Here is a 25,156-nt window from a genome sequence, read left to right as displayed (position 1 = left end):
CTAGCCAACGGAAGCTAATAAAACTTTTAATAAGTCATGTGAACCATCATTTTGCATACTTTTGCATTCAGAAATAGTTTAAATGATTAAAAACAATGATACAAACATTTTCCTTAAAATAAATCAAAGATAAGTCGATGAAAAACCGTTCATGAATCTTGAGGTAATAACTCCCGCGTCAGGTAACGTGCAGTGAGCAGGAGTTCAGCTGACCGTCTGTGTGGGGGAAGGGAGGATTTCTCTCTGGAGAAGAACAACACTGACACCCGGTGGCCGGAAACGGTGGCCGGTAACATTCCGACTTCTTGAAATTAAACTTTAAAATTGGCGTTCACTTTACAAACCGACTGCAAATTTGAACATTATACATATATATTCTCACCTGAACTTATGTTTAAAATACATTTTGTGGACTAGACAAAGTAATATTGAGAAACAGCTATATGTATCTATTAAGTTGGCTCTGCTTCAAAATTACCCAACATATAACCCAACAAGTTGGGTTACACAAAAACTACCCAACACTGATAAAACAACCCAACAAAATAACCCAACTGGCTCAACCCAGCAGTTGGGTTGAAAAAACAACCCAACGTTTTTTAGAGTGTACCCTTTTTGTATACAATTTCTGCCTAAAAACATTTGAAGTGCTCCCATAACCACATACAGTGGAATAAATGCAAAATCTTTATATCATTGTAAAGAAAACCCTTTGAAGTTACATAAAAAGCTGCTGTTTGTGACAAATATTGTTATTTATGTTGTTTTTCATATGATGAAACACCAAATTTTCTTTTTTTATGTTGTAAACACTGATTTGATAGTGTATAACTCTGGTTCTGTGTGCTCTAGCAGACTGCAGACAGTTCTGGTTGTTAGCAGCAGCAGACAGTAAAAACACACAAAAAGAATGATCTCTTTAGCATGTCGCATTCAAAAGTATGTCGCATGTATTTTTGAAGAGAAAAATCCATATTTCAGTGGTTAAATTAAGTGGAAAAAGTAAATATACAATGAAACGTTTTTTCCCCATTTTGTTTGTTTGTTAGAAAGCAGAGGGTGTGTTCTTTAATTTGATATAATTTGTATGTTTATATATTTGTAGAAGATAATTTTTCCTGCAAAGAACTTTTGTGACACTTTTGTTAAAATCACAAAAATGCAGGTGGGCAACTTTCCGCAAAAAGGCTGGCGGTGAATGAGTTAATGGACGCTTCTTTGATTTTGAGGTTGCATGCAAAATCCATTTGGCACGTGCCCCCTCACTTTGAATAGGCATGATGCTGCCTCTGCAAGGTGGTAATTCGGCACAATGCGAAATGGAGTGTCGTTATACGGGTGTGCATTATTTTCTTAAAATTCAACAAAGAATTATAAAATTTCTAGATATTTTACTGAAAACAAGACAAAAACAAGACAAAAATACTAAGAAAGAAAGTCATTGTAGAATTTATTTACACAGAAATCATTTAAATGAGATTCAAATCTCTTACCACCGTGTTATGTAAAGGTAATGCAGTCTATGGTACACAAATGGTTAACAGATCTCATTTTCTGCAATGAGTCCCGTCTCACATTGCTTTATGATTGGCTTTGTCTTTGTCTGAGGTTTCTCTTTCATGTGAATTTTCATGTGTTTTGTAAGGTCGCTTTTACCTCTGAAACTCTTTCCACACAGATGACATGTGAACGGTTTCTCTCCAGTGTGAATTCTTGTGTGAGTCTCAAGTCCACGTTTATCACTGAAACTCTTTCCACACTGAAGACATGCATGAGGTTTCTCTCCAGTGTGAATTTTCATGTGTGCTGTAAGGTTGTGCTTAAATCTGAAACTTTTTTTACACTCATGACATGTAAACGATTTTCCTTTAGTGTGGATTCTTGTGTGTGTCTTAAGAGTGTCATCACTTGTAAAACTCTTTCCACACTGAGAGCATATGTAAGGTTTCTCTCCAGTGTGATATCTCAGGTGAGTCTCAAGTCCACGTTTATCTCTGAAACTCTTTCCACACTGAAGACATGCGTGAGGTTTCTCTCCAGTGTGAATCTTTATGTGTTTTGTAAGGTTGCTTTTAATGTTAAAACTTTTTTTACACTCATGACAAGTGAACGGTTTCTCTCCGGTGTGAATTTTTGTGTGTGTCTTAAGAGTCCTTTCATTTGTAAAACTCTTTCCACACTGAGAGCATCTGTAAGGTTTCTCTCCAGTATGATATCTCATGTGAATCTCAAGTCCACTTTTATTACTGAAACTCTTTCCACACTGAAGACATGCGTGAGGTTTCTCTCCAGTGTGAATTTTCATGTGTTTTGTAAGGTTGTATTTACATCTGAAACTTTTTCTACACTCATGGCATGTGAACGGTTTCTCTCCAGTGTGACTTTTCATGTGAATCTCAAGTCCACTTTTATTACTGAAACTTTTTCCACACTGAGGACAAGAGTGAGGTTTCTCTTCCATGTGAATTTTCATGTGTATTGTAAGGCTGTATTTACATCTGAAACTTTTTTTACACTCATGGCATGTAAACGGTTTCTCTCCAGTGTGGATTCTTGTGTGAGTCTCAAGTCCACGTTTATCTACGAAACTCTTTCCACACTGAAGACAAGCGTGACTTTTCTCTTCCATGTGAATTTTCATGTGTGTTATAAGGATGCTTTTAATGTTAAAACTTTTTTTACACTGATGACATGTGAACGGTTTCTCTCCAGTGTGAATCCTCATGTGAATATCAAGTCCACTTTTATCTCTAAAACGCTTTCCACACAGATGACAAGTGTAAGGTTTCTCTCCAGTGTGAACTCTTACGTGTATCTTAAGTTGACTTTTATCTGGAAAACTCTTTTCACAATGCTGGCAGGCGTGTGGCTTTTCCCCCCTGTGAGTTTTCCTGTGCCGGATAAGGTTCGATTGAGAAGTGAAACTCTTTTCACACTGTTGACATGTGTAAGGTTTCTCTCCAGTGTGAATCATTGTGTGTATCTTAAGGTTACTTTCAACAGAGAAACTCTTTCCACACTGTTGACATGTGTAAGGTTTCTCTCCGGTGTGAATTCTCATGTGTTCTTTAAGGTGAGATTTTCTTCTGAAACTCTTTCCACACAGTTGACATGTGAAAGGTTTCTCCTCACTGTGAGTCCTCTTGTGATCTTCAGGGCGTTCTTCTTCACTGAAACTATTTACACACTTTATTTCTTCTGTCTTCAGAGTTTCTTTCTGTGAAACATTATGGTTTATTTTTACAGTCTGATGTTTCTCATCCACTTCAGCTTGACTCTCCTCTTTCACTTCCATCATATCTAAAATGAAGACAGTAAATAGTTCATATTGATAAATCAGAGTGACAAAACACATTTGAGATGTCATGTTATTTTTTAATGTGAAGTACAGATGTCGTTAGGAACTTTTAAGGGGGCTTTAGCCGCCTCAAAATTCTTCTCAGCCCCTGTCATGTAGAGAACGCTAAGAGGTAAGGGAAGAGCAGGAAGACTCAGTACAACTTCGTAGAATAAGGGTGACCCAGGGTGATTTATTGAAGCAAAAATGTCTTCAGTGTTAAGTTCAAGAGTAAGACAATCAAGTTGTCAAAAAAATAAACAATAAAAAAATAAACAAACAAACCAAATGCTGATAGCAGCAAAACCTGACCGGTGCTACATTATTGCAAGCAACACACTATACAGGCCTCATGTGTCTCTCAGCAGACTACCTACCATACACTGCCACAAAGTACTCTCAAAAAGCTTTTTATAAGCTTAATTCGTGCCAAACCCAATCGGATAAGTCCACCACAAAAGGGATAACTTAACCAGCTATACACAATACATTTCCCCCTTCCATATCATTATGGTGCACAACACTAAAATAAAACAAGCAATAAACATTTGTCCATCATATACACATCTCTAAAAGACCCTAGGACAAATATAACTAATTTATAAACTGTCCTCCCCCCACCTTAGAGATAATGGTATCGCCCTTTATAATAGACGAACGCATTTTAAACATTACTGATCTTCATTACCCTAACAACAGGGACAGAGACAAAAACTCTTAAGATGAAACAAAAGAAATCATTGAATAAATGAATTAACGTAGCTATGAATAAACACTCACAAACGGAACAACAATGACAGTTTATACAAACAATAACTCATCATCAGACCTAAATAATAACGTAATAAATCAACACAAAACTTACAAACTGATAACTGGAGTGCAGCATATTCCTGTTATTCCTATAAAGCATGTTCCAAACCCCAACTTCATATTTATTAGCCACGTAAGAAGAGTCAGGAGGCGATGTGAGGTGATGTAAAAATAAACATGCGCTAAATCGCGCTCCGGTGATGACGTCATCAACTACTCGTCATCACATTTTGCTATGTTAGCTTCATAAACTGTACAGGGTTTTTGTGATCATTTCAGAGTCCTTTTAATTTCATTTGAAAACAGCAGCAGGGCAGACTTTCAGCACATTCAGCCCGTCTATGCAATACAGTGGAATTCTCCAATAAGGTGCCATAGCTAGAGGGTTGTCTGAGGTGTCCAAATTTAATACGTTACTTTCACTCCCTCCAATAATTAATTTTCTGTTAATCGATGTGTTAATTTCGACATGCTGCAGCACAGCACATTGTTAAAAACAAATCTTAAGAAAATATAAACGTACATTGCACATTTTACAAAATAATTTCATAGTAGGCTGGATTAGGGGCTAATCACACCATATGCGCTTTAAAGGCTTGGAAACGCAGTGCAACACAGCTTTTAATATTGCTAAGCAACCACCGAGTCAGCTGTCTTGTCAATCAAATACTTATTACTGTGTTGATGAGATTAACTGTGTTGGACTGTAGCGCACGTGCACTGAGCTAAATGAGTTACGTAAAAACGGCAGTTTGGAGCCAAGGCATGCGCAGAAGGAATCGTCCGTGGAGCCAGAGGCGGAGCCACGGTATCAAACTTCCGCCTAAACGCTCGCTCGACCAATTCAACCACGTCACTCATAGCGACACGCCCCGTTTCTATAGCATCAAATTACTAGCTAAAATGAAACTTACCACAATAATGAACACTTGAACATATATCAGCGTGAAAACAACTACCTGAAAGGACCAAAACCATCTTTTGGAAACTTTTATTGAAAGTGTAAATAATTTTTTTATTTAGAGCAGAGTCCGATGAGTTTGAATGGAGAGGGTGGGGTTATGACTTGTACTGCAGCCAGCCACCAGGGGGCGATCAAAGAGCCAGCAGCTTCACTTTTCAAGGCTTATGAGGCACACCCGGTACAGATACAAATAAAAATTACTCCACAACAAGTTAGAAGTCACAAGTAAACCAATTTAAAAGTACTTAAGTATTTACTTGTACTGAATGTTGGCTCAAAGATGCACTAGTCCTCAACACAAATAGATATTGTAGGTCAGTGAAAAACAAGAAATTTTATTAATGAGGTTTTACTTCCTAATATAGAAAAGAAATCAAACACCTCAATATTTCAACATGGCAGAACAAACACAGATTAAACATAGTCATAGTCTTTTCACTAAAATTTAATTTAGTTTTAGTCATCTGAATTGATTTAGTTTTAGTCTAGTTTTACTCAACTAAATGCCATGAGATTTTAGTCGAAGAAATCTACATTAAATTGAATTTAAACCCATTGAATTTTAGTCTAGTGTCATCATTGTGTACTTAAATGTGCCATGCTGACAAATATGTAGCATAACTGTTGTGATAAAATATTCTTATATAAGCCTTTCCTAAAAAAAGTTAAGATAGATAAGATGAACCAACCACAGATGCTTTGCCATATAGCTGGTGACACCCATCTTACAAGATAATAGTTTGTCACAATAATTACACTTTGCTTGCTCTTTTTCTGATTTTGCAAAATGCAGTCATACTTTAGAGTGCCTTCTACAAGGGTCAATCGTGTGAACTGACTTTTAGTATTCGAGCGGACGGTCCTACCGGACAGTGCAGTTGAGTTAAAAATTTTGTGGCCGTGCGTTCTGGAATTGTTAATTGAAACTGAAATTCGATTCCCATGCCTAGTTACGACACGTTTTGAATTTCTTTTTTGATCGCAATTAATCATATAATTAGGTATTGTTTAGAAATAGTGAAAACTGGTATCTTATATAAGCACCTTTTGTACTATTCCCTCCCTATGACACATAGCTTTTATTATTTTCTAATCTTTGTAAGTCGCTTTGGAGAAAAGTGTTTGCTAAATGTAAATGAAATGCAGAGTTGATCACAATGGGCATTGTTAAGACAGTTTTTTGGGGAGGGGGGTTGTTTTCTTTCATGGACTTGTATGGACCTCGTAAATTAGCCTTGGCCACCCCATTTAATTCCAGCTGACACTGTTCATATGTAGGTTTAACCTTACACTGCATTCAAACTATTTTTTATTTATTATTATAATAAATAATAATATATAAAGATTGAAAAATAGACACCAACCTATTTGTTCCTCAGTATCTTCATTCTTTATTCTGCATGGTTGTGGATCTGTCATCTTCTCAAGCTCCTCTTTCACCAACATCAACATTATGTCATGAAGATTTCAGTTGTCACACATGGAGTGATTTCTTTGTGTGTTTGACTCCAGCATTTATTGGTGGATTGTTGTAGGAGGAGCTTCACTGAAGGTCTTAATCACTTTCACTTGTGGGTGTGAACTATAGATGAAAGAAGAGGCAATAAAACATTTAATTTCAGTAAAAAATTTACTCACGATTACTCTGCTGATTTTGGACACACAGAATTTATACATCATTTAAAACGTTAGAGTTTTTTGTGTTCACTCCAAACAAATAATTGAATGTGGTGCATTTCACAAAATTAAGATGATAAACTTGCGCGCATTTTGTTCTTTCTCCCTCCTTTCAGAAATGCATCAGAAAAATTTAATGTAACTTAACGAATACTTGTCATACAAAATTATAAATATAATCTGTTATATATTAAGTGAATGTTTGGTTAACTGTTGGGTTAAATATCTGATGCATAAGATTATATTAGATCCTTGCATTACAGCATTTGTGTCACTTACCTTGGGGACGCTGGGTACATGTCCCCACCACTTTTTGAAATAGCTGATTTTAAAATGTTCTGAAAAATCAAGCAATACCTGTGCAACTTACACTGCAAAATGAATTTCTTTCTTAGTATTTTTGTCTTGTTTTCAGTAGAAATATATAAAAATTCTTAAATCAAGATACTTTTTTGATGAGCAAAATAAGTCTAGTTTTTAGACAAAAAATATACAATTTAAGTGAATTTGTGGTTAAAATCTGCCAATAGGGTGAGAAAAATCTTAAAATAAGATTTCTTTTTTCTTCATTTAAGCAAAATTTTCTCACCCCATTGGCATATATTTTTGCTTGTTTTAAGCATAAATTCACTTAAATTATATATAGATTTTGTCTAAAAACTTGACTTATTTTCCTGCGTCATTTTGCTCATTAAGAACATATATCTTGACTCAAGAACCTTTCGACATTTCCACTGGAAACAAGACTAGAAAAATGCTAAGTAAGAAAGTCAGATCTTCAAGAAAAAAATCTTAGTATTTTTGTCTTGTTTTCAGTAAAAATATCTACAAATTCTTAAATTAAAAAAATCTGGGTTTTCGCCCAAAAGTATCAAATGTAAGTGTATAAAACAAGCAAAAAAATCTGCCAATGGGGTAAGCAATTTTTTTTTACTTTTTCTTGAATTTAGGGTTTAAGAAAAAATTTTAAGAATTTTTTGCTTACTCCATTGGCAAATATTTTGCTTGTTTTATGCACAAAATCACTTACATTTGGTATTTTTGGTCTAAAAACTAGACTTTTTTTAGATCATTTTGCTCATCAAGAAAATACATCTTAATTTAAGACTTTTTAGATGTTTTAACTGAAAGCAAGACAAAAATAAAAAAAAATTTTTTTGCAGTGTATGACAGGTTTTGTGGTCCGTTGTATGGTTATGGTGTGTTTTCTTTTACATATGTAATGAATTTCATTGTAATCATTGACTTAACATGTTGTTTTTTACAGTATGGTGCTTTGGCACTGTTCGGTTGAGCTGGTGTTGCAGGGACTGTTACATGTGCCGTTGACATTGTTGAGGGTTTAATGCTGCTGAGTATTTTTGTGTTGTTGACCAGCCTACACTATGCCCATTTTTGATGCGCCGTTATTCTATAGTAAAAGAAAGTTAAATATATATTTTTCCTATAAATATATTTATTCTATTTAAGGTATATGCAGTGATTTTACTTTTGAACACTCAAAAATCTTTACCTCTATTCTTCTCAAAACTGAGCTTGCTTATTCTATCAACTTTAAACATGTTGCTCATTCCAAATCATTTTGCCAGCATTTATCATTTAAGTCTCCTCACATTCATTCTTCTAGGTGCTTCACACTCCTCATTGATAGATGAGCCATTAGGGTGTTGCAGGCGTGAATCACATCAATATTCATGACCATTACACTCCCTTATATTGCCTTTGCGCAACAAAAGTGTCTTACAAAATTAAATCGTATTATTGTTTCATGTAAATGAGTGGTTAAAATCGCTTTTCTTTAGCAAATTCCTTTAGTCTAGGACTAGCCTTAAGCCTTGTCTGTGAAACCTGGGTTTAAATTAATTAAAGCTTTATCATCCCTCAAACACCAATAATGAAGATTGAAAAATAGCCACCAACCTATTTGTTCCTCAGTATCTTCATTCTTTATTCTGCATGGTTGTGGATCTGTCATCTTTTTAATGTTTCATTTGTTTAGTTGTATTTATAACAGATAATGAGTTTATTTCTAACCTTGACCATCATGTTATGCTAAGATTGACTTTTATGTTATAGGGATGTAATGATTCACTTGTTTTCTTACGCATTAATTACAGATCTAAATGTTTGGTGTAGACCTGGGCGATTTAAACTTTTCCTTTAATTTAAATCATCTGATCAAGGTTTTAAATAAAAGTTACTTACTCATGTCAAAGTGAAATAATGAAGACATCATCTGATTATTGCAACTTGGGATCTTCACACCCACTAAAACACTTGGGCAAAATACAGCAAATACGTCATGCAAGTAGTGAAGTGGTCAAGTGCAAAGACCACAAGTGTGGGTATTTAGACGCAGCCTCTGTCACCGCAACATGGATAGTAACGAAAAGCATTAGCCACTGTGACAGGGCTGCACTATAATGAAACAATAGAATCACACCCTTTTAGTTTTTTAAATGAAGATCATAATTCTACCACGATTCTGAATGCCAACTAAACAAAATAACACATACTTGTAACAGATAGCTTGGAGTCAAATAGAGGCCATTGGGCATCTGGATTGCAACAGCCCTAAAATTGTGATAATTAGATAACCCTGTCTCCTTTGTTGACAATCGTCGAGATCTCTATCACCTATCAAGGTTGTAAAGTGGGCGACAATTAAAACAAATGCTATCGTAAAAGGAGGTTCAAAGGAATTCCACCAGAGAAACCTGAGAGCCGATTGAACGACAATCGGCAGAGACACAGCAGGGGGCACAGACGATATGTCTCTGATGAAACCACGTTTAAAGATCACAATGAGCTGTTTAAATGTATATATATTTTTTATATCCCTTTACTGCATGATCATGTATGTGTGATGTAACTGTGTGTTAACACTTTAGTTAGATTTTGTTCACTGTAGCATGGTTCATATCTTAGGTATGAAATTATTATTCAACATGATCTTAAACCCATGTCTTGTCTAGTATCAAATTAACCTACTCTTTATTTTTCCTAATCATTTCTATGTATTATATTACCATAAGCCGCATCAATGTCATTTAATATCGATTTGAAGAGTTATGGAAACAAACTTTTATCATTATGCAATTACGCAAATGTGATGTCTGAAAGATCAAAGGCTTGTTTCCCCGCGCAATCGAACACTTCGCATGTTGGTCATTCACCTAAAATGGGCTGGGCACATGAAAGGTCAAAACGGCCTATCGTCCAAGCCATCATTGCTCAGTCTCTCAGTTCGCTCAGTTGCTTAGTGGCTTAGTTCACTCATGAGCGCTCAGTCGCTCGGTTACTCAGGTAACCCGCCAGCGCAGTTTGGAAACTCGCTGAGACTCACCCAGAGTCCCTTGGATTCATCATCTTTTCTCTGAGCCCTGTCTTACTCTTTGGGACAGTCTTTCCTGGCTTTGCACTTTCGAACAATCTACGCGGAACAATCCGCCATCTTACGAACACACCTGGACTCTCTCTCTCTCTCTCCCTGCTCGCACCCGCGCGCATCAGAAACTTCGCACAGCATCACAAAGAGCCAAATGCAAGTATAAACTTGTCTTACTCGCTGATGTTTAAGCTTTACCCCTTATAAAATTAAGGCGCTCCTTAGAGATTTTCCGATGGTTTGTGCAGATGTTAAGCAATAGTGCTGCCAATCTTTTACTCTCTCTCTAGCTTTTTCAGTCTTTTCTTTCTCATCTATGTTTTATGTTATTGTATGTGTGTATGTTTAGTTAGTCGTTATGTGTACTTCGTTTTATAGTAAATAAACTGGTTTTGCATTTTCACAATTGAATTGTTTCTGTGTTCAATGCTCATGAAATTAAAGTCACTATTTCTGCCTTTTGATCCAGCTACACGCTGCGAGTAGCACTGTATATCAGTGAGAAGGTTAATTTTAAAGGTCATGAAATTCTTAGACGTTAACATACGATTATGGATATATGTCTTCGGTGGACGAACATATTAATTAATTGTTATTATTAATTCTGCTACGCCAGGTAAAACCTGATAAACTTGTATAGTTAATTACAGTTAATTATACATAATATTCCCTTTTGAGCTAAAATCTAAGATTCCCTTGGGAATCCACGTAGTGTTTCGGTCGGAGGTTCATAGTGTTTCAAATAACGTTATTCCCCTCCTCCCGCTGGATTCGCTACATACTGCACAAGAGACAAAATATGAAATGCTATAAACTTTTTGAAATGTTTCATTGGTCTGAATTCTTTTTTAAAATCTGAAAGATTCAATGACTCACTAATATATTTTATTACTGGATGACAGAAGGTGTTTGCTCTAGATCATAAACATGAGTGTTTATATGTAAGGAAAAATTGACGACGGGTCATTGAATTATAAGAAAATAATGCACACCCAAGGTGGCTGGGGCGTCGTGCACCAATTTTTTTAAAGGGGCAAAGTGTGCACAGCTCACACAAATGTGTGCATACACAGACATCAAACGAATTATATTATAGAGTGTTCAGTCTTTTCCATGGCACTTACGTTTCTAACAACCTGTACACCCCTGCTTTCATGCAAAAACCTCCAAAATTAAAGTGTTGACTAACTTTTATATAAAATACTATTCAATCGGAATAAATGACATATTGGCATCATATTTACATTTTGAAGGGCATGTTTTGTTTATTAACGTTTTGTTTAATTGTGTCATTAATGCATTATCCTATGAAATTAATGTAGTTTTAAATCCATATAAACAACGAAAATGACATAACTATAGCCACGTGGTTGATTTTAATGTTCAATAATGATTTTAAAAAATATGTTTATATAAAATTATTAGAGAAAAGTGACAAGGATGCAGCACAGAATTGATAATATTGTGCATATTAAACAGATTAATGGACGCTTCTTTGATTTTGAGGTTGCATGCAAAATCCATTTGGCATGTGCCCCCTCACTTTGAATGGGCATGACGCAAGGTGGTAATTCGGCACAATGCGAAATGCCGTTACACCGCGGGTATGCATTATTTTCTTAAAATTCAACAAAGAATTATACAATTTCTATATATTTTTACTGAAAACAAGACAAAAACACTAAGCAAGAAAGTCATTGTAGAATTTATTTACCCAGAAATCATTTAAATGAGATTCAAATCTTTTATCACCGTGTTATGTAAAGGTAATGCAGTCTATGGTACACAAATGGTTAACTGATCTCATTTTCTGCAATGAGTCCCACCTCACATTGCTTTATGATTGGCTTTGTCTTTGTCTGAGGTTTCTCTTTCATGTGAATTTTCATGTGTTTTGTAAGGTGGTTTTTAACTCTGAAACTCTTTCCACACAGTTGACATGTGAACGGTTTCTCTCCAGTGTGAATTCTTGCGTGTATCTTAAGACTCGCTTTATCTGTGAATCTCTTTTCACATTGAAAACATATGTAAGGTTTCTCTCCAGTGTGAATTCTTGTGTGTGTCTTAAGACTCCTTTTACTTGTGAATCTCTTTTCACATTGAAAACATATGTAAGGTTTCTCTCCAGTGTGAATTCTTGTGTGTGTCTTAAGATTAACTTCACTTGTAAAACTCTTTCCACACTGAAGACATATGTAAGGTTTCTCTCCAGTGTGGATTCTTGTGTGAATCTCAAGTCCACTTTTATGACTGAAACTCTTTCCACACTGAAGACATGGGTGAGGTTTCTCTCCAGTGTGAAGTTTCATGTGTATTGTAAGGTTGTTCTTAAATCTGAAACTTTTTTTACACTCATGACGTGAACGGTTTCTCTCCGGTGTGAATTTTTGTGTGTTTCTTCAGAGTGTCTTCACTTGTAAAACTCTTTCCACACTGAGAGCATCTGTAAGGTTTTTCTCCAGTGTGATATCTCATGTGAATCTCAAGTCCACTTTTATGACTGAAACTCTTTCCACACTGAAGACATGGGTGAGGTTTCTCTCCAGTGTGAAGTTTCATGTGTATTGTAAGGCTGTATTTACATCTGAAACTTTTTTTACACTCATGGCATGTGAACGGTTTCTCTCCGGTGTGAATTTTTGTGTGTTTCTTAAGAGCGCCTTCACTTGTAAAACTCTTTTCACACTGAGAGCATATGTAAGGTTTCTCTCCAGTGTGGATTCTTGTGTGAGTCTCAAGTCCACTTTTATCAATGAAACTCTTTTCACACTGAAGACAAGAGTGAGGTTTCTCTCCAGTGTGAATTTTCATGTGTTTTGTAAGGTTGCTTTTAATGTTAAAACTTTTTTCACACTGATGACATGTGAACGGTTTCTCTCCAGTGTGAATCCTCATGTGAATATCAAGTCCCCTTTTATCTCCGAAACGCTTTCCACACAGATGACACGTGTAAGCTTTCTCTCCAGTGTGAACTCTTACGTGTATCATAAGTTGACTTCTATCTGGGAAACTCTTTTCACAATGCTGGCAGGCATGTGGCTTCTCCCCCCTGTGAGTTTTCCTGTGCCGGATAAGGTTCGATTGAGAAGTGAAACTCTTTTCACACTGTTGACATGTGTAAGGTTTCTCTCCAGTGTGAATCATTGTGTGTATCTTAAGGTTACTTTCAACAGAGAAACTCTTTTCACATAGTTGACACGTGTAAAGTTTCTCTCCAGTGTGAGTCCTCTTGTGATCTGCAGGTCGTTCATCTTCACTGAAACTATTTTCACACTTTATGTCTTCTGTCTTCAGAGTTTCTTTCTGTGAAACATTATGGTTTATTTTTACAATCTGATGTTTCTCATCCACTCCAGCTTGACTCTCCTCTTTCACTTCCATCATATCTAAAATAAAGACAGTAAATAGTTCATATTGATAAATCAGAGTGACAAAACACATTTGAGATGTCATGTTATTTTTTAATGTGAAGCACAGACGTCGTTAGGAACTTTTAAGGGGGCTTTAGCCGCCTAAAAATTCTTCTCAGCCCCCTAAAAGTTTTTGCTATGTTAGCTTCATAAACTGTACAGGGTTTTCGTGATCGTTTCAGTCCCCTTTAAATTTCATTTGAAAACAGCAGCAGGGCAGACTTCGGCTCTTTCCCGTCTGCGACTTTCAGCACATTCAGCCCATCTATGCAATACAGTGGAATACTCCAATAAGGTGCCATAGCTAGAGGGTTGTCTGGGGTGTCTAAATTTAATGCGTTACTTTCACTCCCTCCAATAATTAATTTCCTGTTAATCGATGTGTTAATTTCGACATGCTGCAGCACAGCACATAGTAGTATCATAGTAAACAATTGATTATCTTAAACTTTGTATTGCATTCGGTCTTATAGGCCTACCTGTCTCTATCATTAAAGTTCACTATATAAGAAAATGAGAAATTCTGCACATTGTAACAAAGATACAACAAAAGTGTCTTACAAAATTCGATTCTCATGCCTAGTTACGACACGTTTTGAATTTCTTTTTTGATCGCAATTAATCATATAATTAGGTATTGTTTAGAAATAGTGAAAACTGGTATCTTATATAAGCACCTTTTGTACTATTCCCTCCCTATGACACATAGCTTTTATTATTTTCTAATCTTTGTAAGTCGCTTTAGAGAAAAGTGTTTGCTAAATGCCTAAATGTAAATGAAATGCAGAGTTGATCACAATGGGCATTGTTAAGACAGTTTTTTTGGGGAGGGGGGTTGTTTTCTTTCATGGACTTGTATGGACCTCGTAAATTAGCCTTGGCCACCCCATTTAATTCCAGCTGACACTGTTCATATGTAGGTTTAACCTTACACTGCATTCAAACTATTTTTTATTTATTATTATAATAAATAATAATATATAAAGATTGAAAAATAGCCACCAACCTATTTGTTCCTCAGTATCTTCATTCTTTATTCTGCATGGTTGTGGATCTGTCATCTTCTCAAGCTCCTCTTTCACCAACATCAACATTATGTCATGAAGATTTCAGTTGTCACACATGGAGTGATTTCTTTGTGTGTTTGACTCCAGCATTTATTGGTGGATTGTTGTAGGAGGAGCTTCACTGAAGGTCTTAATCACTTTCACTTGTGGGTGTGAACTATAGATGAAAGAAGAGGCAATCAAACATTTAATTTCAGTAAAAAATTTACTCACGATTACTCTGCTGATTTTGGACACACAGAATTTATACATCATTTAAAACGTTAGAGTTTTTTGTGTTCACTCCAAACAAAAAATTTAATGTGGTGCCTTTCACAAAATTAAGATGATAAACTTGCGCGCATTTTGTTCTTTCTCCCTCCTTTCAGAAATGCATCAGAAAAATTAAATGTAACTTAACGAATACTTGTCATACAAAAATTATAAATATAATCTGTTATATATTAAGTGAATGTTTGGTTAACTGTTGGGTAAAATATCTGATGTATAAGATTATATTAGATCCTTGCATTACAGCATTGGTGTCACTTACCTTGGGGACGCTGGGTACATGTCCCCACCACTTTTTGAAATGGCTGATTTTGTCCCCACCACTTTTTGAAAGCATTTGGTTAAAATGTTCTGAAAAATCAAGCAATACCTGTGCAACTTACACTGCAAAATGAATTTCTTACTTAGTATTTTTGTCTTGTTTTCAGTAGAAATATATAAAAATTCTTAAATCAAGATACTTTTTTTGATGAGCAAAATAAGTCTAGTTTTTAGACAAAAAATATACAATTTAAGTGAATTTGTGGTTAAAATCTGCGAATGGGGTGAGAAAAATCTTAAAATAAGATTTCTTTTTTTTTCATTTAAGCAAAATTTTCTCACCCCATTGGCATATATTTTTGCTTGTTTTAAGCATAAATTCACTGAAATTATATATAGAATTTGTCTAAAAACTAGACTTATTTTCCTACGTCATTTTGCTTGATTTATCTTGATTTAAGATTTTTTTGATATTTCTACTGGAAAGAAGACTAGAAAAATACTAAGTAAGAAAGTCAGATCTTCAAGAAAAAAAATCTTAGTATTTTTGTCTTGTTTTCAGTAAAAATATCTACAAATTCTTAAATTAAGATGCTTTTTCTTGATGAGCAAAAATCTGGGTTTTAGACCAAAAGTATCAAATGTAAGTGTATAAAACAAGCAAAAAAATCTGCCAATGGGGTAAGCAATTTTTTTGACTTTTTCTTGAATTTAGTGTTTTAAAAAAATGTTACGAATTTTTTGCTTACCCCATTGGCAAATATTTTGCTTGTTTTATGCACAAAATCACTTACATTTGGTATTTTTGGTCTAAAAACTAGACTTATTTTATTAGATCATTTTGCTCATCAAGAAAATACATCTTAATTTAAGACTTCTTAGATATTTTTACTGAAAGTAAGACAAAAATACAATTTTTTTTGCAGTGTATGACAGGTTTTGTGGTCCGTTGTATGGTTATGGTGTGTTTTCTTTTACATATGAATTTCATTGTAATTATTGACTAAACACGTTGCTGTTTTTTACAGTATGGTGCATTGGCACTATTCGGTTGAGCTGGTGTTGCAGGGACTGTTACATGTGCAGTCGACATTGTTGAGGGTTTTATGCTGAGTATTTTTGTGTTGTTGACCAGCCTACACTATGCCCATTTTTGATGCGCCGTTATTCTATAGTAAAAGAAAGTTGAATATATATTTTTCCTATAAATATATTTATTCTATTTCAGGTATATGCAGTGATTTTACTTTTGAACACTCAAAAATCTTTACCTCTATTCTTCTCAAAACTGACCTTGCTGATTCTATCAACTTTAAACATGTTGCTCATTCCAAATCATTTTGCCAGCATTTATCATTTAAGTCTCCTCACATTCATTCTTCTAGGTGCTTCACACTCCTCATTGATAGATGAGCCATTAGGGTGTTGCAGGCGTGAATCACATCAATATTCATGACACTCCCTTGCATACAGTATTGCCTTTGCGCAACAAAAATGTCTTACAAAATAAATCGTATTATTGTTTCATGTGAATGAGTGGGTACAATGGATTTTCTTTAGCAAATTCTCAACTCTACAAGATGCAGTACTCAGAAGTCTTGTGAACAAATGTTTATTGGATGCAATAATTTATTATCTCATGGATTTTAGTTTATTTTCCCCTCATGTTTATCAATGACAATCTTCTGTTCTTATGATGTAACTACAGACACTTAGGCCTGCTTTCACAGACAAGACCTAGCAGGACTAGCTTTAGTTAAATTAAGAAGTTTAAGCATCTTTTATGAACAATAGAAAAATATGTTACTGCTGTGTTTTTTGAGACAAATAAATGCTTTACACTCTGTCAGTGAAACTTTTTTTAGTTAAGAGAGCTCAAACTTGTGTTTTAGTCTAGGACTAGCCTTAAGCCTTGTCTGTGAAACCTGGGTTTAAATTAATTAAAGCTTTATCATCCCTCAAACACCAATAATGAAGATTGAAAAATAGCCACCAACCTATTTGTTCCTCAGTATCTTCATTCTTTATTCTGCATGGTTGTGGATCTGTCATCTTTTTAATGTTTCATTTGTTTAGTTGTATTTATAACAGATAATGAGTTTATTTCTAACCTTGACCATCATGTTATGCTAAGATTGACTTTTATGTTATAGGGATGTAATGATTCACTTGTTTTCTTACGCATTAATTACAGATCTAAATGTTTGGTGTAGACCTGGGCGATTTAAACTTTTCCCTTTAATTTAAATCATCTGATCAAGGTTTTAAATAAAAGTTACTTACTCATGTCAAAGTGAAATAATGAAGACATCATCTGATTATTGCAACTTGGGATCTTCACACCCACTAAAACACTTGGGCAAAATACAGCAAATATGTCATGCAAGTAGTGAAGTGGTCAAGTGCAAAGACCACAAGTGTGGGTATTTAGACGCAGCCTCTGTCACCGCAACATGGATAGTAACGAAAAGCATTAGCCACTGTGACAGGGCTGCACTATAATGAAACAATAGAATCACACCCTTTTAGTTTTTTAAATGAAGATCATAATTCTACCACGATTCTGAATGCCAACTAAACAAAATAACACATACTTGTAACAGATGGCTTGGAGTCAAATAGAGGCCATTGGGCATCTGGATTGCAACAGCCCTAAAATTGTGATAATTAGATAACCCTGTCTCCTTTGTTGACAATCGTCGAGATCTCTATCACCTATCAAGGTTGTAAAGTGGGCGACAATTAAAAAAAATGCCGTCGTAAAAGGAGGTTCAAAGGAATTCCACCAGAGAAACCTGAGAGCCGATTGAACGACAATCGGCAGAGACACAGCAGGGGGCACAGACGATATGTCTCTGATGAAACCACGTTTAAAGATCACAATGAGCTGTTTAAATGTATATATATTTTTTATATCCCTTTACTGCATGATCATGTATGTGTGATGTAACTGTGTGTTAACACTTTAGTTAGATTTTGTTCACTGTAGCATGGTTCATATCTTAGATATGAAATTATTATTCAACGTGATCTTAAACCCATGTCTTGTCTAGTATCACATTAACCTACTCTTTATTTCCTAATCATTTATATGTATTATATTACCATACCTATGTATGCAATTACGCAAATGTGATGTCTGAAAGAACAAAGGCTTGTTTCCCCGCACGATCGAACACTTCGCACATTGGTCATTCACCTAAAATGGGCTCGGCGCGTGAAAGGTCAAAACGGCCTATCGCCCAAGCCACCATTTTTCGATGGTTTGTGCAGATGTTAAGCAATAGTGCTGCCAATCTTTTACTCTCTCTCTCTAGCTTTTTCAGTCTTTTCTTTCTCATCTATGTTTTATGTTATTGTATGTGTGTATGTTTAGTTAGTCGTTATGTGTACTTCGTTTTATAGTTAATAAAACGGTTTTGCATTTTCACAATTGAATTGTTTCTGTGTTCAATGCTCATGAAATTAAAGTCACTATTTCTGCCTTTTGATCCAGCTACACGCTGCGAGTAGCACTGTATATCAGTGAGAAGGTTTATTTTAAAGGTCATGAAATTCTTAGACGTTAATATACGATTATGGATATATGTCTTCGGTGGACGAACATATTAATTAATTGTTATTATTAATTCTGCTACGCCAGGTAAAACCTGATAAACTTGTATAGTTAATTACAGTTAATTATACATAATATTACCTTTTGAGCTAAATTCTAAGATTCCCTTGGGAATCCACGTAGTGTTTCGGTCGGAGGTTCATAGTGTTTCAAATAATGTTATTCCCCTCCTCCCGCTGGATTCGCTACATACTGCACAAGAGACAAAATATGAAATGCTATAAACTTTTTGAAATGTTTCATTGGTTTGAATTCTTTTTTAAAATCTGAAAGATTCAATGACTCACTAATATATTTTATTACTGGATGACAGAAGGTATTTGCTCTAGATCAGTGGTTTTCAATTCCAGTCCTCGGGCCCCCTCTCCCAGAATGTTTTAGATGTCTCCTTATATGAAACACCTGATTTCACTCATCGGCTCCTTAATTAACACACTAACGAGCTGATGATCGGAATCAGGTGTTTTTTTATATGGAGACATCTAAAATGTTCTGGGAGGGGGGGCCCGAGGACTGGAATTGAAAACCACTGCTCTAGATCATAAACATGAGTGTTTATATGTAAGGAAAAATTGATGACGCGGGTAATTGAATTATAAGAAAATAATGCACACCCAAGGTGGCAGGGGCGTCATGCACCAATTTTTTTAAGGGGGCACAGTGTGCACAGCTCACACAAATGTGTGCATACACAGACATCAAACGAATTATATTATAGAGCTCTCAGTCTTTTCCATGGCACTTACGTTTCTAACAACCTGAACACCCCTGCTTTCATGCAAAAACCTCCAAAATAAAAGTGTTGACTAACTTTTATATCAAATACTATTCAATCGGAATAAATGACATATTGGCATCATATTTACATTTGAAACGGCATGTTTTGTTTACTAACGTTTTATTTAATGCCTTGTTTAATTGTGTCATTAATGCATTATCATATGAAATTAATGTAGTTTTAAATCCATTTATTACACGGCTCTCTGGAATGCTTGATTCTGATTGGTCAGTTGAGACATTTGCAGGTTCGTTCTTTTCAAATAATAACCGCTCCAAATTAATAACGCATAGCCGGTTCTACTTGAACGATTAAAATCGCTCCGCGCCAATAAAGATCAATAAAGATTACTGTTTGGCGCATTCTGGTGACAAATACTGGACAACCACAATTAAGAATGGAAAATTTTGACTTTAATTTTAATATGTACGTAACAACAAAACATTTAAACAGTAGATAGAAGAACGAACAACGACAAGACACAGAGAGCTTACTTAGACTGAACTTGACAAAATAGAGCATGACAGCTACGAAGCCAACTCACAAAAAAATACAGAATGGCCATTAAAACTTCTCAAAGACTGGCTAAAAAAGAAAAAAATGGAGACAAGTATGAAGCAGAGGATCTTAATAAGGTATTACGATCATTTTATGCATCTGTGCAAATTTTCGCGGAAGGATAAAAATGTTAATTTAAAACAAATATGCCAATAAAATGTTTCAAATTCATATTCATGTGGCAAGTAGCCGTGTAATAAGCGGGATAATGTAGAGACAGCTGGTAGTTATCACACTGTCGGGGCTTATTTCCCGATAACTACCGGCTGCCTCTACATTATCCCTTACATAAAGAACGAAAATGACATAACTATAGCCATGTGATTGATTTTAATGTTCAATAATGATTTAAAAAAATATGTTTATATAAAATTATTAAAGAAACTGATTTTACCTCAAAGTGCCCATACGTTTCTTACACATTTTTTTATTCCTCAGATAGCCAAATGCAGAAGCAACAGCAAAGCTTGTGAGCTATCAGACACTGATGACACGATCAAAACTACGGAAGTTATAGTAGTTTTTGTTGGGTATATTACTGATCATATACTGTATTAATATTATATTAGGCCTAAGGCCTATTGTTTCTACGCAAGGCTATAAAACTTTCGTTTTCTCAGTTAACTTTCGTTTCATAGTTAAAAGAGCCCAGGTGCGATCCTGTGACAATGCCACGATTGTTCTTGCCACGATTATTATGAGAAAAGGTTGAAACGACCGATAAACAAGAGCACGTCATTTTAGATTAGTTAACTTTCGTTTTCTCAGTTTCCTAATTAAAAGAGACCAGGTGCAATCCTGCGACTCTGCCACGATTTTTCTTGCCACGATTATTATAAGAAACAAGGTCAAAACAACCGACAAACATGATTACGTCATTTTAGATTAGTGAAGTCGTCCGGCTGTACTTCGCTACATTACCAATAAGTTAGTTGTGTCAGGGAAAGCTAAGGCCAATCAAAACAATATACAGAGTATGTCATTTTAAGATTTGAGAAGTCCAGTTCTACTTTGCTATATTAATAATAAGACATCTGTGCAAGCTAGGCCAAGGCCATGGGAACCAATAAGCAGAATATATCATTTTAGATATGAGGAAGGATTCAGCTTTTTTGCCACAACAAAGTCTAGAGAGGACATACACTATTATTATTTTGCTTGCTTGTTTTCTCGTGATTACGACTTAATTTTCTGATGATCTCCGTTAACTTGACATGATAATGCAATTGTCATAATGTAATTCCTGTCTATAATATTTAGTGTATTCTGAAGTGGACTGCTACGGAAGTTGAGAGAGGACATGCACTATTATTATTTTTGCTTGCTTGTTTTCTCGTGATCACGATTTTATTTTCTCATTTGGATTATCATGGCAGGATAACGATAAAAATACTTTAGTTTTCTGTTTATCCTGACGTGATAATCCAAATGTCATAATGTAATTTCCTGTCCATAATATTTAGTGTATTTTGAAGTGGACTGCTAATGCATACAGGTCTTTGCCGTTACCACACGTGTAGCTAATGTGTAGCGATAGACTTAATAAATAAATAAAGGTGGACGGTTCATGTGCGTGAATTTAGGGGCTGTTACGGTTTCTTAAGTAATCTTCAATAGTATTTAACAGTTTATTTAAATAAATATCAAAAATCTAAAAAGTGTGCATTATAGCTGACAACCACATAAACACGTTGGTTTTGTGACTGTTTGTTGACTTTAAGTCATTCCATTTAAATGCTGTTAAAAGTAGAAACGTGTATATTAATGAGTAACTTAAAGACGGTCCCTAAATTCACCACTGTAAAATTGTACATATTGACAAATCTATTTAGGCTTGAGCAAATCTCTGATCCAAGTAAAATCTAATTTGTTCAATCATGCTAATTTAGCAAAATATGCTTTTGCTGTTTACAAACAAAACAACACGTTCTATCGAAAACACGTAAGTGTGCCTTGGAGTGCCGTTACACCACGGGTGTGCATTATTTTTTTAAAATTCAACAAAGAATTATACAATTTCTAGATAGTATTTTTGTCTTGTTTTCAGTAAAAATAAGAAAGAAAGTCATTGTAGAATTTATTTACACAGAAATCTTTTCAATGAGATTCAAATCCTTTACCACCATGTTATGTAAAGGTAATGCAGTCTATGGTACACAAATGGTTAACAGATCTCATTTTCTGCAATGAGTCCTGCCTCACATTGCTTTATGATTGGCTTTGTCTTTGTCTGAGGTTTCTCTTTCATGTGAATTTTCATGTGTTTTGTAAGGTGGTTTTTAACTCTGAAACTCTTTCTACACAGTTGACATGTGAACGGTTTCTCTCCAGTGTGAATTCTTCCGTGTATCTTAAGACTCGCTTTACTTGTGAATCTCTTTTCACATTGAAAACATAAGTAAGGTTTCTCTCCAGTGTGAATTCTTGTGTGTGTCTTAAGATTAACTTCACTTGTAAAACTCTTTCCACACTGAAGACATATGTAAGGTTTCTCTCCAGTGTGGATTCTTGTGTGAATCTCAAGGTTACTTTTATGACTGAAACTCTTTCCACACTGAAGACATGCATGAGGATTCTCTCCAGTGTGACTTTTCATGTGTTTGGTAAGGTTGTGCTTAAATCCGAAACTTTTTTTACACTCATGACATGTAAATGGTTTTCCTTCAGTGTGAATTCTTGTGTGTTTCTTTAGAGTGCCTTCACTTGTAAAACTCTTTTCACACTGAGAGCATATGTAAGGTTTCTCTCCAGTATGATATCTCATGTGAGTCTCAAGTCCACGTTTATCAATGAAACTCTTTCCACACTGAAGACATGCGTGAGGTTTCTCTCCAGTGTGAATTTTCATGTGTATTGTAAGGCTGTATTTACATCTGAAACTTTTTTTACACTCATGGCATGTAAACGGTTTCTCTCCAGTGTGGATTCTTGTGTGAGTCTCAAGTTCGTTTTTATTACTGAAACTCTTTTCACACTGAATACATGCGTGAGGTTTCTCTTCCATGTGAATTTTCATGTGTGTTGTAAGGTTGCTTTTAATGTTAAAACTTTTTTCACACTGATGACATGTGAACGGTTTCTCTCCAGTGTGAATCCTCATGTGAATATCAAGTCCACTTTTATCTCTAAAACGCTTTCCACACAGATGACAAGTGTAAGGTTTCTCTCCAGTGTGAACTCTTATGTGTGTCTTAAGTTCACTTTTATACAGGAAACTCTTGTCACAATGCTGGCACGCGTGTGGATTTCCCCCCATGTGAGTTTTCCTGTGCCGGATAAGGTTCGATTGAGAAGTGAAACTCTTTTCACATTGTTGACATGTGTAAGGTTTCTCTCCAGTGTGAATCATTGTGTGTGTTTTAAGGTGAGCATTTGTTCTGAAACTCTTTCCACATTGTTGACATGTGAAAGGTTTCTCTCCAGTGTGAATTCTCATGTGTTCTTTAAGGTGAGCTTTTGTTCTAAAACTCTTGCCACACTGTTGACATGTGAAAGGTTTCTTCTCACTGTGAGTCCTCTTGTGATATTCAGGGCGTTCATCTTCTCTGAAACTATTTTCACACTTTATGTCTTCTGTCTTCAGAGTTTCTTTTTGTGAAACATTATGGTTTATTTTTACAATCTGATGTTTCTCATCCACTTCAGCTTGACTCTCCTCTTTCACTTCCATCATATCTAAAATAAAGACAGTAAATAGTTCATATTGATAAATCAGAGTGACAAAACACATTTGAGATGTCATGTTATTTTTTAATGTGAAGCACAGACGTCGTTAGGAACTTTTAAGGGGGCTTTAGCCGCCTAAAAAATCTTCTCAGCCCCCTAAAAGTTTTTGCTATGTTAGCTTCATAAACTGTACAGGGTTTTCGTGATCATTTCAGTCTTCTTTAAATTTCATTTGAAAACAGCAGCAGGGCAGACTTCGGCTCTTTCCCGTCTGCGACTTTCAGCACATTCAGCCCATCTATGCAATACAGTGGAATACTCCAATAAGGTGCCATAGCTAGAGGGTTGTCTGGGGTGTCTAAATTTAATGCGTTACTTTCACTCCCTCCAATAATTAATTTCCTGTTAATCGATGTGTTAATTTCGACATGCTGCAGCACAGCACATAGTAGTATCATAGTAAACAATTGATTATCTTAAACTTTGTATTGCATTCGGTCTTATAGGCCTACCTGTCTCTATCATTAAAGTTCACTAAATAAGAAAATGAGAAATTCTGCACATTGTAACAAAGATAAATCCAAATTTATCTTAAATAACCTCAATTACTTTTTAGCCAAAAGTGTTAAGTTTAGGTTGTATCATGGACAGAGGTGTAAAAAATGGCTCTCTCTCTTTGTTTAACTGAAGAAAGTTTTGTAAACGTATTATCAATCTTATAATGTACATAAGTTACTCAGGCAATCAGTAAATGACATCGCTGGTTTATTTCGGCTTATATAGTAAGTTTTATAAAGTTATGTACCAGCTCCGGTTAGCTGATAAAGTAGCATCAGAGTAACGTTATATAAACATCTGTGCTTGCCTTTGATTTGCGGGATGATCCTCCTGCATTCGCGCTTCACGTTTGTTTTGATTGTAGCATCACAAGTTTGATTCGCTTTTGCAGTACTTTGATTTCATACAATTGCCCTGCGTAGCGCCCACATGAAGTCCCTCAGTTGTGTGTGTATATATATACATTTATTCTATTATACTCTCATTGGGGAGCTGAGTCCCCCTAAAATTAAAATCCTATAATCACCCTTGATGTGAACTAAATTATGTCATTTCTATTTTTGTATTACTTTTTTCTTGGCTGAGGCTTTTTTCTTGGCTTGGATCTCTTTTTAAAAAAAGTAACTCAAATATTAATGTGTACATTTCTATAGTAAGTTACTTTACTCGTTGCTTCAAAAAAAAGTAATATTATTACGTAATGCACATTACTTGTAATGCGTTACCCCCAACACTGTCCACCAAACCTTGAATTCTATCTTTTTGTCAACTTGTTTTTTTTTTCAGTTTGGAC

General features: G+C 35.2%; 1 protein-coding gene and 1 pseudogene across 1 annotated transcript; both read right to left on the bottom strand.

Annotated features, from left to right (window-relative positions):
- Positions 1-1,433: 1,433 nt before the first annotated feature.
- Positions 1,434-4,381, bottom strand: LOC129423236 (uncharacterized). The gene is made up of 2 exons (XM_073856542.1): positions 4,203-4,381; positions 1,434-3,300 (listed from the first exon to the last, which is right to left on the bottom strand). Exon 2 carries the CDS (start codon positions 3,296-3,298, stop codon positions 1,538-1,540), a length of 1,761 nt encoding a protein of 586 aa, XP_073712643.1. The 5' UTR covers positions 3,299-3,300; positions 4,203-4,381; the 3' UTR covers positions 1,434-1,537.
- A 7,487-nt stretch (positions 4,382-11,868) lies between these two features.
- Positions 11,869-23,812, bottom strand: LOC129422410 (uncharacterized; annotated as a pseudogene).
- Positions 23,813-25,156: the final 1,344 nt, after the last annotated feature.

The sequence above is a fragment of the Misgurnus anguillicaudatus genome, chromosome 19, assembly GCF_027580225.2.
Source record: "Misgurnus anguillicaudatus chromosome 19, ASM2758022v2, whole genome shotgun sequence".
Classification (NCBI taxonomy): Eukaryota; Metazoa; Chordata; class Actinopteri; order Cypriniformes; family Cobitidae; genus Misgurnus; species Misgurnus anguillicaudatus.
Note: the sequence above shows the minus strand (reverse complement) of the source record. Positions and strands in the feature narration are given on the sequence as shown.

Bases quoted from the DNA above. Each gene is read 5' to 3' on its own strand.
- LOC129423236 (XM_073856542.1), bottom strand. From the start codon at position 3,298: ATGATGGAAGTGAAAGAGGAGAGTCAAGCTGAAGTGGATGAGAAACAT.